Here is a 16,394-nt window from a genome sequence, read left to right as displayed (position 1 = left end):
CCACTTCCCTGCAATGCAAAAAATTTGGAAAAACACTGTTTAGCAGAAGCAGGGCCAGGATAAAAGAAACCCAAAATGTCAGAAGCACTGTAAAGAGAATGACAAGTTAGCAAAATTCTGAATGCCACCTGATGCCACAAAGGAAATCCATCAGTCACACAAAAAAGCAGCTCCAACACCCAACTTCTCTGTGAGTTCTGTTCACATGCCAGCCTTTTGCAACAATCTACCCCATTGGCTTTGTCTCCAGACTACAGTGAGCAAAGCCAAGTACCTGCAGCACTCAGGAGCACAAATGAAGAATTAAAAAAGAAGCTAAGAAATAAAGCAAGAAAAAGCCTGCAGACTGCTGAGGCTTTTTCACGCCAAGGAAAAACAGAGGGAGGAAAAACTGGTTTCTTTTGCCTCCTTTTCCCCAGCAGTGGATTTCAGGTACTGCATAAAGCACTTTGGAGTGTTCTATAGCACAGAACACAGGGGGAAGTAACAAAAGGTATTTGCACAGCAGCTCTGTCAGGATTAATTATAATCACTGGAATGATTGAGTTTACAAACTAAAACTCTTGACAAGTTGATGGTCATCCAGCGTCACCTTGGTGGAGTGACCTTTTATGCTGAGAACTCCAAGGCTGGCTTGGAAAGTCACCTGGGGAACACTCTGAGACACTGCAGACAGGCAGCAAAGCCAGGGCTGCCAGCTCAGTACATCCCACAGCACTCACAGCTCAAAGGTGTTTGAGCATCATTAACCATAACCTTGTACAGCAGGTGAGACAAACCATCATCACAGGGCACAGTCCCTTTTAATACCACATGGAAAACAGAAAGGACAAGCAAGCCAACCTTCAGAAGCTCCTCTGATGTAGGCCTGTCTTGAGGAATTTTCTGGAGGCAAGAATCTACGAAGTTTCGAAAATAATCAGACCTGTGTCAAGGAGAGGAAAAAATCCACCTAAGTTAACAACCCAGTTTAATTCATTAAGGAGTCAAGATCCTCACATCTGGATCCTTGTAGCTCCTAGGCCAAGAACTACGGTTCAGTAAACCATAATTAGGAAGTTTTTAACTTTTGAAATTAGTTTACTGTATTTGCTGAATTCAAGACAGTTGTTGAGGCTGGGAGGCACAAAATGCTACTACTGTGCTTTATTCTTCTGAAGTTTATGCAACAGACACTTGCCACACGCTGTGTCTTCATCTTGCAAAGCAATACTTCAACAAAACAGGATTTAGAAATTGACAGTGTGGTTTGTGATTAAAAAAACCTAAACCCCACAGTTTTGGCTAGCTTGGGAGCTTCAGAAGTTTACTGACCCATGGACGGAATTTTTTACAGGATCTTAAGTTCTTCCAGCAGCCTGTCCTGTTCCTACTACAGTGAAGTGTCTCAAACATATATTTAGTAATTGGTCAATTTTGTGTACGAAATGTATAGTGAATCTAATGAGAACCTTCCAGCTCACATCCTCCCAACAGGACTCCAGCCATTTCAAGAACTCAGCATGACAAAGCACTCCATTTACAGCCATCCCCTCCAACATTCCTCCCTCAGCAATACTCACCATTCATTAGACTGTAGTGTAGGGGATTCATTCTGCGCTATGTGATATAAGGCACTCATTGCGTTCATGTTAAACAAAGGAGGCTTCCTTTCCGCTGCACACAAGAGAAAAGAAGTTTTTATATAGGGAGATAGTCTCATGTTGTTGCTCTTTTTATTTATTTTTTTTTTTTTTTACAGTTTACATCTCTTTAAAAAGAAAACCACATCAGCAAAATTCCTACTGCCTGAACATGGAACCCCAAACCAACCCTACCCTGCAATCAGACAGATATGTTGGCATATGTCCTGTGCCATTGAAGAAGATGAAAGCCCTTTGAAGATCAAATGCCTTGTCCTCTCAAGCTTTTAAATTACGTGGTTTATCATAGTTGAGTTCTCTGACTCATTGTAATGTACTAAAATAGGAGTAAGTTAACAGTAAGCTCTATACTGGGTGTTTAGCCACTAAGCATTCTTGGCTTCATACACCCCCCCTTTGTTTTTTTTAATCTACAGTTGCTAAAAAGCTAAGAAATATTTATTTCTAGCAGGATAGCAGTGATGAAGAAAATGCTGGTTACAAGAACCATCAAATCACACTTAACTGACTAAGCACATGGGCAGGAAGTCAGCAACAGGCCAACTCTTTATACTATTTTGAGAGTTGCCTTCTCTCTTTGGCTCTTCTCTCTTTCAAGCTTGTATTACTCTTATAGACTGACACAGCATGAAAGCCTAATGAGGAAGGAGATGATCTCACTGCAACAACAAAATTGAAGCTTCATCAGAATGTTTATGGGGCAAATTTTATAAAGCTCAGCCTTGCCATAGACATTCCAGAGAAGCTGGTCAGGCCACGAGGATGTTCCTAACTACTGAAAATGCAACAGAAAACTTTCCTTCCTCAAAACAAACAAACAAAAAAAAATAATGCTGCTTTTCTTAGTCTGCTCAGTTCTGAGTTGAACAGCAGCACTGAACTATGGATCAGAGATCATGGTACACTCATGGCTATGGCAGGATGCACTAAGCCCTACAAATTCCTCAGAACGGGTAGATTGAGGACTTAAGTCTTTCCTCAAATTCAGCACTTTACCTCCTCTAATCTGTCAGATAACTAGTTGCTGCTATCAAGGATCAGACAGATTATTCATTGAACTATTGTAACTGACTGTTCTCTCTACCTTTTTTTTCCCTCTTAGCTCACCTGAATAAAATAGAAATCTTCTGGAAACCCTGAAACCGAGTTCCTCAATAAGACCATTTCTAAGACTAAGTGATAATTTGAGAAGACTACAAGACATCTCATTTCCCTATTGCCTTCCCATGCTTACTCAAAGCAACACAAATGAGCCAGGCACACGGACCCAGCCTACACTGCTCTGCTGTCCTGACCTAGTCTCACCTCCCACCACGGCAGCAGCCGTAGATGAAGCCCAACACGCTTCATCCTGCAAGAACGCGGCGTGCAGGACTCCCGGGGGTGTGGTGACCATGAGCTCACTGCATTCCTGGAGCCCTGCAGCCAGCCAAGTCTCCTTACTCCACTCAGAGCAGGATTCTGTCATGACAGTCACACCCCTTCAACTTGCTTTATATTGGCAACCAAGAGGAAAAAAAAAAAAAAGAAACCCCAACAAACAAAATCTCTGCTCTGAAGAAAGAATCTATTTCGCGTCCTGGAAGAAAATGAAGTTGACAGTTTGGAATGCCAGACAGCATTTTTAGCTAAACTGTGCAGTTCACATGGATTAGTGTGTTCCTGAGAGCTCTCACTGCCTGGCTGAGTGCTCCTCCATGGAGGATGGGTTGGAGCAGGAGCAATCAGATCTGACAAGGATGGGAGGACAGCCTCAGGTGCACGGAGCAGTGGTGTGCATGGTGTGCTTCAGCCAGGGTGTTTTTGTTCCAAGAAAACATGATGTGTGAAATTTAAACAGAATGCCATACTAACACTGTCCCTTTAAACTCACATCCTGCTTTAAAGCTTTAAAGGGTCTGTTCTATTGCAATGCCATCATTTCTTTAGGCTTTGAGTTTCAGGTTACCACTTCAAAATTGGATTATTTAGTATCTTTTTGTTTAAGGAACAAAAAATCTATTCAGAAGTGACAACACACACTGAATACAGCTTTGAAGTTGTCAACTTCTCCAGAACTTCATCACTGCAAAATTTTTAGTGTATGTTAAATTTTCACAGAAACAATATCAACTTATAGCACTAAATAGATCTCCACACTGGTACCTTTAATGGTTCACTTCTAAAGCTGCTCAGCAATTGACTGTTTTTCAGTTCAGAAGTTAACTGCCTCTCCCACAGAATGTGAACACCCTTAGTGATATCACTTGGCCACTCTCTTTGTCTATATAACTCTTTTTCTTCAGGTAATGAAAACACCATTTCCATAAACATCAAACTGAAGACTTGGTCTGGAATTCTAGAAAGCACATTTCACTCTTTTCTCTAAAACTCAGGGTGCATAGAAACCAGGACAAGAAAGGGAGCACAAAATCTTCTGCACTGTGATTCAACTGAACAAGTTCCAGGGATTAAATAATAACATTTTAATTTTTTTCAAAGGAAATAACTTACCTAGCTCAATACAGGTAATTCCAAGAGACCAAACATCTACTTTGCCATCATACTGCCCTTCATCCATGGCTAAAATCACTTCTGGGGCCATCCTAAGAAAAGGAATTGGTGCTCAAAATAGGCAGTGCAACACATTATCTCCATCAGTATGAAAAGGCTGTTTCCCTGATTTCAGCTACCATAAACAAATATTCCCCAAGCTATCAGGCATGACCATGGGATACTGGGAGAAAGACCAGGCACCCACACTGGTGCAGGCCTGCAGAGGCTGGGTGATGTTCTCCTGTGCTTGCCCAGCTTTCCATTTGTGGCTATCATCACCTTCTCACCCTCCCACATTTCCAATAGTTTAGCTGGCTGACCAACTGTGGTGAAATAATTATAACATGCAGTTGAGTAAACACCACAGATTAGGTGTAAGAGATCAAAAGCATACAAGGGATCTGCAAAGGGGGTGGTTCAGTGAACCTGGCCTTTCCTATGAAAGAAAAAACACTTCAATTATTTCAACAACCAGACACAGTGAGAATACATGAATTGTTTAAACCACTGGGGGGAGTGATTAAAATATATTACAGATGATTCAATCCCACCTCTATCACTTTAGGTCAGTCTAAGCAGAAAGCAAAATGTTTTTATTACTTTTTGTGAATACAAACACAAGGATACATAATTTCTTGGAACTCAGAGCCTGCTTACTATTGAAACTTTTTTTTCTAACAAAGTACATTTTATCATCACCACAACTGGAAGACTACAAAGCTAGCTCCAATAAACCCAAGTATATTAAATAGCCAATGCATGATCCTTTCACTTCACAAAGCCAGAAATGAGTAAATCTCTTGGCTTACCAATATGGCGTCCCCACAAATGAGTTGGCAGGAGATGCTATGGAAGCAGACCCAAAGTCAGCAAGTTTCACCTGTCCTGGCTCTGTCAGCAGGATGTTCCCTGCCTTGATATCTCTGGTGATAGAACACAAGTGTCAGTATTACTCCCCTCCTAAGAAGAAAACTCCCTATTGGACAGACTATGAAACACACCAATATTCACGTGTTCAAGCTGCAAAATATTCACATTTCCTCCAAACACAAAGTCTTTAACCATTAGGTTAATTGCTTAAAGTGGCCCTTGATTTTGGATTCTTTTGTCTTACATGTTAGTCTTGCTAGTTTTTAGACTACTACAAATAACTTGTTTGGAGTATATGGATACTGTGAAAAGCAAATCTCTGCTTACAATGTAGAATTTGGGATGGAGGGGATACAATCAACAAAACAAATCATGTGTAAGTGTGTATGAGACAGCAGAAGTGTAACTACTCACCTATGGATCATATTGTGAGAATGCAAGTATGCTAATCCCTGGAGAGCACCATGGGTAATTGCTGCTATTTCCACTTCTTGCAATGGCTTTTTATGAACTTAAGGAAAGAATTTATGTGAAATTCAGTATTACAGAAAACAATACAGTTTGCAGCATGCAAGCCAGTACAGTTAACAATGTAAACAGAAATACTAAAAGTCCATTTTCACTGGGTTCAGTATGAGAAGCAAATGTAAAAATAGTTCACAGAGTACATTCTATAATCAGATGTAATCTTCTAACTGTAAACCAGCAGCTATTTACTACCAGAGAGACCACTCTCCAACCATAAACTGCATTCCTGTCAGTTATGTGACCAGTCTCCCAAGTAACTTCTTGAGACTCAGGATTCAGTTTTCCATTAATGAGGCGAAACCCCAAACCCCAGAAATTTACAGCAATTCACACACAAATAAATTTTAGCAACACAGATCAGATTCTGGCAGCTCAGCTTTTGGTCCTGAAATGCTTCTGGCAAGGAAAGGAACAACTTACTGGCCACACAGAAATCTTCAAAGCCAGGCCATTATAAGAAGCCTGGTAGAAAAATGACCATTTAATGAAAGACCTCATCAGCACAACCCTAACACTGCTGTAGTGCTATTCTAGTCAACAGGCCTACAGTTGTTAGTAAGCATTAGGATCAACAGCAAGGGTTTTCAGAAGTAAATCTTGAACTGTCATGGCAGGAGAACCTAAAACTCAGAAGCAAACAAATAGCTGACTGACAACTTAAAAACAGTAAGAGCCAAGGAGAAACTAAGCACACCTGGGAAAATCAGTATTCTACAGAAAACCCACTACAACTATGCAAGAATTTGACAAACTGCATCTATTTATACACACTCTGGCCCCAAACAAAACTATAAACTCAAGGAAAATTCTGTAATGCTGTAACCCCCTAGTTCAGTACTCTACTTCTGACTTTCCATCAAATAAACATGTGTGACTCACTTACCTTCTAGTAAGTCTGATGCTGATCCTAAACAATATTCCATAACAAGCTGTTATAGGAAGAAATCAAAGTAGTTAGAAAATCTGTAATAGTAAATAAATGTTTTCTAGACTTGTATGGAGAAATCTAGAACTAATTCCTGGAACACACAGGGCAGGCTGCCATAACAAAGCAAATATTGCTTGTACCATAAACTCCATCCCAGCACTGTCACACTGACCCCTCTCACAAGTACAGCTCTAACTGGAATTAAGCATAACCCTCCTGTAAGATACCAAGCAACACCACTTGTAAGGAAGGCCAAAGCACATTCATGACCAGTTAGATATTGTATTACATATCATATTTTATATGCACATGCTTAACAGGAATGTTAAACTGCACTTAACAAGCTTATCAGAGTATTAAAGGGCTATTTAGGGATTTACTTAAGATTCTGTCCCAGACAGATTTCAAAAAGAGAAGCTAAAACTTTGCCCTACAGATTTATTGAAGCTAACTCACAAAACAGCACTTACAACTTAAACTATTAGTTCAGTAATATGATTTCTTTAGTATATTGCACTACAAAACTTTATTAGTGATGGGTGCACATTATTTCAAATACTCAAGTTTATCAAGCTAAATACACTAGAACAGCAACACTTAATCTAAGCAAAAAGGCAAATTTCCTTAAATCTTGGTTCCAGAAAGTACATTCAGTTTGCTAAGCACCTGCAAGGCCCTTGGCTATGCTCATCTCAGTCTGTACAACACCAGTGCTCAGGTGCCTCCCAAAATCCAGCTGGAGGGATTTCAAAGCACCTTTAAGCAAGGAAGAGAAGTGCAGAGCAGCATTTGCTTACCCATGCTGTATGCTCCCGCAGATAGCAGCCTTTGTATTCTATACTGTTAGGGTGTTTTATTCTTTGGAGGAACTTGACTTCCTTAATAATATCCTGCCATTTCTATAGGGAATAAAATAAACAGAAAGACTTTTTAGAACTGTTACCTTGTTCTTGTTGTTGTTACTATGTAGTTTAATTATTTCAAGAGCCAAAACTATCTCAAGGTTCAAATCAAAGTAAGTTTGTATCAACACTGTGATATTCACTGCTTAACTCCTCAGCAGACCCACAAAATAAGTTGCTGATCAATTAGGTTCAATGCAAGGATTTCTCATCAATGCAATGTTTTATGTTTATATATTTGAATGTGTGCATAGGATATACTGATAGACATTTAAATATCTGAACAAGTCCTCAAAAAAGAAGTGATCCTCTACTAAGGGATACCAATTCTGTTGTCAAATCAAACACACACCCCAACCTGAAAGAGATGTGGGTGCTAAGCGTCCTTCAATAGGATCAGCTGCCTCTCTCAACTCTTGTTACTATAAAGACCTATCCCTACTAGTCACTATATTACACTGGATGAGGCTCCCTTTAGCAGCTGCCAACTATCTGAGTACATTCTTGATAATGTTTCTCTATTACTAGTTTAATCTTTACAAGGGCCAATTTAAAACGAGTTACCTACTAGATAAAGGAATGATTCTGTCGGAGAAAAAAAAATAAACAGATAAAACAAAGTCAAGTTTATAATAAGGGGAGCTCTGTTAGTGCAACTTTAAAGCACAGAAGAGGCCAAAATGTCAAGTTCCAACGTGTGCCTAGACACTGCCATTGCTTGCCTTGGAGACCCCCATGTGCTGCACATCCACATCTCCTCAGGTAATAAAGGCATGAGTCTGAGAGTGCCACAGCAAAACTACAACCACAGAAAGTACCTTCAATACCAACTGCAGTGGCTGAAACCATTTAAGTATGCAGCCATAAATGTAAGAGTGTTGACACTGCAAATGTTTTTGAGCAAGAGTATCAGTTGTGAAGTTAACCAGTGGGAGAGGAACCCAATACCAAAAGGCTCAAAAGTTGGTTTCCAGGTCCTGTTAATCTCTCAGCGCACACTCTTCCTCACGTGTTGGTATGTGGGTAGTACTCACAGAGGGACAGAGGGCCCATCCACCCTAAGGCTTTGGAAAACATGTGCCAAGCCTCAATAACAATTTTAGGGTTAGAGAAACACACGAAACCAGGGAACACAGAAGCCCACAACTGAGGCAGCTGACTGACTACATTAGGCATTTCTCAACACCAGAATTGCTATAGGATGACACAGTGCAGCTATAGCACAAACTCTCTCACTGACACTGGAGTGACTTGGTTGCCTTTTACCTTCAGCCTTAAAGGCTTTGAGGTACTAAGCACTAAAAGCCAAACCAAGAAAGCATCATGTTAAATTTCTATACTGGGAAGAGAGAAGTCATGTATTAGTCAAGAAGTATTCATGATTTCCTGCATAAAAAAAAAAAGCTCCAAGATCACATTAAGAGCACAGTACTACATTTTTCAAAGGTTTTAAACCTATTCTTAGTACAAAATATGACATTATTTGAGAGAATAATTTTTTCCCACCAATGATAATATCTTATTATGAAACTAAATGATACCAGAATGCCCTTAATCAATTTTCTTTACATCAGCTCAATCATAACTCCAGTGAACTTCTGAACAAAACAAATAAATATGGATGTAAAATAGAAAGTGTTTTAATCCTGCTCTTATTACTTTCTTCAAAATAAAGAAACATACGCATTGAAGACAAACAAAAGCTATTTCTGAAGCATGCACAGTTTGTTTCATTCATGTGAATAGAGTATTTATAGCTCACAGTAATTGAAACAGTAGGACAAGTAGCAAGTACAAATTATTCTTTCATCAGTACACAGTTAAACAAGTCACCGCAGCGACAAAACAGAAACAGGCACAGCAAATTTAACTCTGAAGCTAGAACTCAGGACTGCTGGAGAGACACTGCCACCTCTACCTCCTACACAGACACACACACAGAGGAAGGAATAGTTCAGCCCCTTGGAGTGCAGATGATCAATACACAAAATGCAGGCACAGAAAGCAATGAGCTGTTAGTTGAACTCATCAGAGCAAGGCTGCTGCCAAGACTGGAATATAGAGAATGGAGGGAGGGAACCATAAATGCTTTGGACAACATGCTTATGAGAAATACCTCTGTTGAAAAATCATGCCATGATTTGATAGATGTTATTTACCAGAAATAATATCAAATTAGCTGCTTGTGTCATCTTGGGCTTTTCAAGAATCTGTATTAGCACTTAAATGTTTCAAGTATAAAATCAACTCTCTCTGCTAAGCATCCCAGGGAAAGGAGACACATCTGGGGTGGCCATGAAAACACTTTAATGTCTGAATCCCAGAGGCCCACTTGTACAGACCCTTCTGCAAAGACTGCCTTAATCCCTGGCTCTGGCAATTCTTGTGGAATTATGCTGCTGTTCAGATTTTCACACTCATTCATTCACCACTCTTTTGCCTTTGTTTCAGCTGCTCATCAGCACAGTCATTCAGGGAGGGATGCATTCTGCCTCACTACTCGGAACAAGCAAGGCTCCCTCTCACTACTGCATCCATTTCTATCATTCCTTTGTCCTGGATTTTGGAAACATATTTAAAATGGAACATTTAAGGGCAGTAAGACACTAACATACAAACTCATCATTTAACATTTTTTTTCCTGTCTACACATTTCTGTGGTCCCAAAAAGAACCCTTTGTATCTGAAAGAATAGAGTTCCACCTCTCTTTTTTCAGGAGCAGACTACACAGAAATACAGGGAACAGTAAACTGATTTATTTACACAGTACTCTTATTCACCTTTACAGTCACAGAAAATATTTCTCCTGCAGGAACCCAAGCTAACTAAAACCATCCCAATATAGTAATTATTTGCAATGATCAAGGTTTAATATACAACATGTTTTACATACCTCATTGGACTGCTTCCCACTATATGACATTTTCTTGATGGCCACCACTTCATTGGTGCGCACATCACGTGCCTGTAACAGGAAAACACAATCCATCAGCTCCTTCAGGCCCCAGCTTCCCATAAGATGCAAACCACACACAATCATCAAATAATCTCTATTCTTAGCTAACTTTTGCAGAGCATTAAACTAAACTATCTTCCAGAGGTGTGACTGCTGCAAGAATTAGAAATTTCTTTCCAAAGTGAAAGGGAGACAAGGTGTGATATTTTTCCATGCTCAGCATCCACCAAATCTCTGCAGAAGTCAAGCATTGTGACCTAAACTAAAACTCAGCTCTGATTCAAGTAGAAGGGATTTTCCCTAAATCAGCTTCTCTCCCTGCCCAGGTCCTTTCCACATGAAACAGAAGCAAGGCTGAGCCACCCAGTTCCATTCAATCCATAAGGAAAGATGTCACATGATGCACTGGAGACAGCCACCAGTGTCTGGAGCAGGTTTCTCCCCAGTGCTCCCAAAAATTTTGTGTCTTAAAGAAAGGCAGATGATACAGAGAGACATGGCAGCAATCCAAGTGACCCATCTTCAGATGAGGCTTCTCAGTTTCATAGTATTGTTATTTACACTGCACCATAAATGTACATGGTTTTTCACACTTCAAAGGCAAACTTCCTCACTTCAGACAGCAACAATGCAAGGCAAGGACTAGACAAGAAGCTTTGTTTAATTCAGCACCAAAGCAAGGGCTCATTCCCCACAGCAGGAGAAGAGGCAGCACCTTGCAGGAAGGATGGCTCCAAATAAGACCCCAGATTTCCTCTGTTAGAGATTTCAGCAGCACAGGAGGGTGGTGGAGGAAAAGAACTCTGAGTCTCTCTGATAATAATAATAATCAACTTGGACACGAAGCCAAATGATATAAATCAGAATAATGTGCACCACAGCATTCACAGATGACTGATGAAAATGTTGATTTTTAATATATTTGTACTATCAAGCACAGCCTACCAGAACACGGATTAAGGGCTCTGCCTTTTGTAAAAAGGTTTTTCAGTCATGTTTTAATTCTGCTGTTCATTAAAGAGATTCCCAGAATTCCCTGCCAGTCTTTATTTCAACTGGCTATGACAAGGTTGAACCAATACTATTTTTACTTTTCTTTCTGTTTCAGAGGATCCTCTCACTGCTAGTACCTGTAAAGTTGGGGGGGGGGTGTGATTATTTTTGTTGTTTGAGACAAAAAAGAATAAAATTCTGACTGTTAGATCTTTACTGACTAAAGACAATCTCTGAAACATTCAACTGTGTGAAGAACTGCCAATAAAGCAGGGAAGCAAAATACTACAGTAAAGCAGAAGGAACCCAGCTCTAACAAAAGAGAGTGGGTTATTCTTCTGCTCCATCTGCAGTGTTCCAGTGTAGTAGGTTTCCTGTGTCAAGCAAAAGCTATTATTACACTGCAGAGCAGGGAGTAGGGTAAGGATAATACCAAAAATGATTCAGAGGTGCCAGACTTGCAGTTTCTAAGAAACTAAAACCATGAGGTGAACCAGGAAAATTCATATCAATTATAAAAGGAAAAAAATATATGAAAGGAACCAGAAACAAAGAGACAGGAGTAAGATCAATATATATCACCCATTGGTGGGAGCACTGCTAAAAGGGAAGGAAGATGGGCACAACTATCAGTGAAACACTAAACTCTATTTTAAATTAGGTAGGAGAGATTTCAGGATTATATGGATTTTCTATTGGGTAATTACCCCCAGATCTATTTATCAACCACATTTTTGGTGCAGGCTGCATGCCATGAAAGCTGCCAGGAGAGAGGATGCTTTGCATCAGAAAACCCAAGCAAACAACACCTGACAGAGTCTGCTGAACACCTACAGTCCTAGAGAGGGAGAACTGTCCTGGCTGACACCCCAGAAATATTAAAATCACAGAGTTGCATTTGCTTTTTTTAGTTTCCCTGTGATCTTGGATAATTGAAAAACAATTCCTAGACAAAAGCCAGGAGGATGTGCAAGGGCAGCTCCCTTTAACCATCCAAATGAGCAAGGCTTGTTTCATGGCAGACATGTATGCACATATATCCTGCTTTCTTCCAAAAACTTCACACAAAGGATCAACATCTGGTGGCCAGAGTAGCTTCAGCACTGATACAGGCAAAGTATGCACAAAGAAAAAGTGGAGTATGTCACTGTCTTCAGTAGTATCATTTAAAGCAGTTATTAACCATAATCCAATATTATGTTAATTAGAGAAATTTTAATTGTTTGCAGTAGCAGAATCAAAATTTTGTCAAGAAACTTAAGAAGTTTTATTTCTAGCTTTGCAGAGGAATAAAGCACCCAAGAGACAGACTCCCCTATGTTTTAGATCTTCATGTTTATTTAATTCACATTAAATTTCCCTCTCCATGTTGACTCTGATCTTTTGGGTTTCTGTTTGAAGGATGGGGCACATTGCATGGAACAGTTTCAGATTCAACATCTCAGAACCATTGGTAGTAAAAAAGACACAACACAAAACTTAGAGGTTTAAACTTCCTAATACAGAAACAGCAATAGAGTGTCTTTATCAGAAACCTTCTCTTGACAAAAATGAAGCCCCTACATGGGCTGGGGTTGTGTGATGCACTGCTTAGACTTGTCTTTATGCAAGTGCCAAATCGGAGGTACTTTCTGACAAAGAAGCACAATCCAAATGCCAGCAAGTAACTGCACTCTATAGTGAGTAAATACCGATCTATAATGAACCGGTGATTTTAAAATGGTGGGGGAAAAAAAGAAAGAATGGCTAGAAATTAATGGCCTCTGAGTTGCAATTGCTTTGGAGATGGAGCTGGTAATGGGCCATCAGCCCTTACCACAAGGACAAAGTTCAGGCAGGCTACAAAAACCTCATGGCAGCTTCCTGCTGGTGTTAGGGAATGCTGTTTGCTTCCAGCTCACAGCCTATCTGCAGCTGCATTTTGGGTTTCCATATCTGTGTGGTCCATGCGTGCCTCTGAAAAAAAACTTCCACAATATTTCTTCAATAATATTTCCACATAGCAGGAAGACAGATTTGTCAGTTCCCTCCCTTGATAGTCACTCTTTAACCAAAGTGAGGTGACTTTAAGGCCACAGGTGAGTATTGTTTCGTTAAAAAACACTTCCTCCCCCAGATCTGTTCCCAGACAGCAGTGGCTCATAGTTTTAAGCAGGGAACAAAATTAAGAAGCTTTTCCTAATTAGTTCATCTGTGCTGCATTAAATTTGTGCTGGAAGGTTCCCAACATGGTCTGCTGCAATTATTAACACTGAATAGGCATCTCATAAAATAGTGACACAAATGGCTTTCTGAAGGAAAATTGGCAGGTTTGGCCACACCTCCTATAATTATAAACGTGAAAAGGTTTTCTGAGGAAAGTGTTTTTTAATGAAGGCCCCACAATATTTGGTTAGCACACAGCAAGCTGCACTGAGGTTGCCATGAGGATCCCTTCATGTCAGGTAAGTATTATGCAGATGGATACTGGGATTCTTGCCTGCAGTAGGAATGGATGTGACAGGACAAATGACAACAAAAGCACCCACACTCAGGTGTCAAACATAAAGAATGGCTTTAAGGGAGCCTCGGGGTATGCACAAAGGGGAAGAGAACTCAATTTCTCTCAAGGAACAAGAGGTGATAAGGAGATGATCAGACTAAGAGAAGAGCACTGCCAGTCAGAATTGATGGAGCAGAAGTGCACGTTTTAATTTGCACATAAATCCCTGCCTGCAACATAATGATGCACCTAAAGGGCAAGGACAAAGTTTCCAGGGTTTTTTTTTGTATGCAAACACCTCGCAGAGATTGCAAGTTTGTGAAAGGATTGAGACCATACAGACACACAAGATAACATCTCTGCCCCAAACACCACACAAAAAAAGTCACAGTAGTTGGTTTCTTTTCCTCATTATGCTCAAAAAAGTCTACACCCACAGTTTAAAAAGAAACACAGCTAAAATTCACAAGTCTTGGTGCTACTTACAAAATAAACTGCTCCGAAGCTTCCATGGCCAATCTCTCGGAGATCTGTGAAGAGCTTTTCTGGATCTTCTTTGAAGAAGAGCTCTGCAATTTCGGGGTCCTTCAGGCTGCCCGCTCGGCTGGTTGATGGCATCCTGCTGGGCAGTCAGCCGACCGACTATCTGGGTTTAAAGTGCTGCTTCAACCCTTGGCTCATCTGTATGAATGGAGCCTCTTCAGCATGGATTACTGCAAGAAAAAGATTGCAATCCTTCACTGCTTATCCTCTGCTCAAAGAGCCCCAAACAAGCCACACCAAAGCAGCTTCCACTTCCTCCAGAGCAGGCAGCCCTGGTGCTGGGATAACGTCACAGCCCCACTGTGACACCAGTCAAGCACCTCATCTAGGACAGGAACCAAAATCAAAACACAAAATGAGGCGCATTCCATGCTCCAGCATCTGCTCCATCACCTGCAGAGCAGTCAGAAATCTCTGACCAGTTCATCACCAGTGAGTCCACATCACTGTGACACCCTCCCTCTGAAGAGCTACACCCACTGTGTCCTAAAAAATTGTTTGGATTTTGTGATGTCTATCACAAGGTGCCTGTTCTTCAGAGGTTTACTTGCAATTCCTTTCTCAGAGAAACAGCATCCAGAACAGGAGATACCCAATTCTACACCCGCTGCTCCTCCTTCTGCTCTGCTTCAGCAGAGGCAAACACACATTGAAATTGTGACTGGCATATGAGACAATGGACAATAGGCCATTGGCAAACCCTTTCTTCAGAGGAACTTGCAACTTCAGACACAACTGGGAATGTATAAAATTCTTTCTGTCTGCACCATGAGTTCACTTTCATTTACTACAAGCTTTGTGTCTTGGAATCTATCCAAAATGAAAGCATACTGTTAAGTTGTGCTAAAATCTTACTATATCTTTACAACAGGTGATGCCAAAATCCACTACAAATAAAAAGCCCTTTTCTTTTCCTCCTAAAGGGAGGTCTTAGGATTTCCTATCAAATCTCTGTAAATTATCACTAATAAAAACAATTCTGTCACTGGCGAACAGTTAATCACACATCTCTCTTCTTTCCAAAAAAAAAAAAAAAATCTATCTGGCCAAGAGTTGTGCTTTTTTTTATTTTTATTTCATATATCAATTTTTTTTTTTAAATGTTGGAGGTTTATTTCCATTATGAAGATGTGAAAGACAACAAGCCTAAGTTTAAAAAACATATCAGAAGGCCCTGTCCATTTCTCCTCCCTTTCTGGACACTATAAACTCCACCTTTTTCCAAGCCTCTGGACCATCAATGAATCATTTGTTTTCCAGTCCCTGCAGAGCAATTCCTGCAAGGATGGAAAAAGACATATTCCTGCATGTTTGTGCTCAGTGGTTCTCCTCTCTGGAGAGTTGCAGCATGTGCAAGTCCCACAGCCTGCCTGCTCCTCGTTAGAGACCTCCCAGCATTGCTGCAGAGCCTGGCTGTGAAACACAGCCGAGATGTACCTGGCTGTAAAATCCACAGGAATCTCCAGTTTTTCTGAGGAAGACAGGCATGGGAGAGAGAAAGCACAGAAAGGAAGGAAAATCCAGCATTTTCCTCCAAGCAGTCAGCATTCAAAGAGATTTATAATGCAACCCAGAATGCATTTCCGTGATCGCCCGCTCTCAGGGGAGAAGGAAAAGCTGACACTGAAATCCCAGTGCTGGACCAAGCAGAAGAACTTATACACACATACAGAAAATATGCAGCTGCTCACAGCTCTGCCACACTGCACTGCTGAGCACTCACACATTTCCTATGATGCAGGATCACTGCAGGAGCCTTGCAACAACAGCATCTGCACACAGCTGCCAGGGAGGCCGAGTGGGATGCACAGGATCGGGACTGTGATATCCCCACCTTCCCTTGCATAACACCATATCTAATACTGTGTGGGAAGGGAAATAATTAGCTCTAGCTCAGCCCATACCTGAAGCACACTACATTTATGAAAGCTGGAGGAAAAGTGGGGGTTTTGTTATTTTTCTTTTTCATATATCAACAATATTCCACTTGATTCCAGCTCTAGTGAGCACATA

At 40.6% G+C, this 16,394-nt stretch overlaps 1 protein-coding gene across 1 annotated transcript in view; it reads right to left on the bottom strand.

The window, feature by feature from the left end:
* TAOK1 (TAO kinase 1) overlaps window positions 1–16,394 on the bottom strand; it is a 62,444-nt gene that overhangs the window by 20,097 nt on the left and 25,953 nt on the right. The window contains exons 2-10 of the mRNA XM_054286984.1: window positions 14,325–14,551; window positions 10,301–10,372; window positions 7,302–7,403; window positions 6,460–6,505; window positions 5,463–5,559; window positions 4,988–5,101; window positions 4,137–4,228; window positions 1,563–1,656; window positions 844–925 (exon numbers count right to left, since the gene is read on the bottom strand). Of these exons, the coding sequence (XP_054142959.1) occupies window positions 844–925; window positions 1,563–1,656; window positions 4,137–4,228; window positions 4,988–5,101; window positions 5,463–5,559; window positions 6,460–6,505; window positions 7,302–7,403; window positions 10,301–10,372; window positions 14,325–14,456 (831 nt within the window). The 5' untranslated portion in view covers window positions 14,457–14,551. The remainder of the gene's footprint in view (window positions 1–843; window positions 926–1,562; window positions 1,657–4,136; window positions 4,229–4,987; window positions 5,102–5,462; window positions 5,560–6,459; window positions 6,506–7,301; window positions 7,404–10,300; window positions 10,373–14,324; window positions 14,552–16,394) is intronic.

This window comes from Melozone crissalis, unplaced genomic scaffold (genome assembly GCF_028551555.1).
Source record: "Melozone crissalis strain CALT ecotype California unplaced genomic scaffold, PUWL_Pcris_2 ptg000057l_1, whole genome shotgun sequence".
Lineage (NCBI taxonomy): Eukaryota > Metazoa > Chordata > Aves > Passeriformes > Passerellidae > Melozone > Melozone crissalis.
The sequence above is the reverse complement of the archived record's forward strand: the minus strand, read 5'-3'. Positions and strand labels throughout refer to the sequence as shown.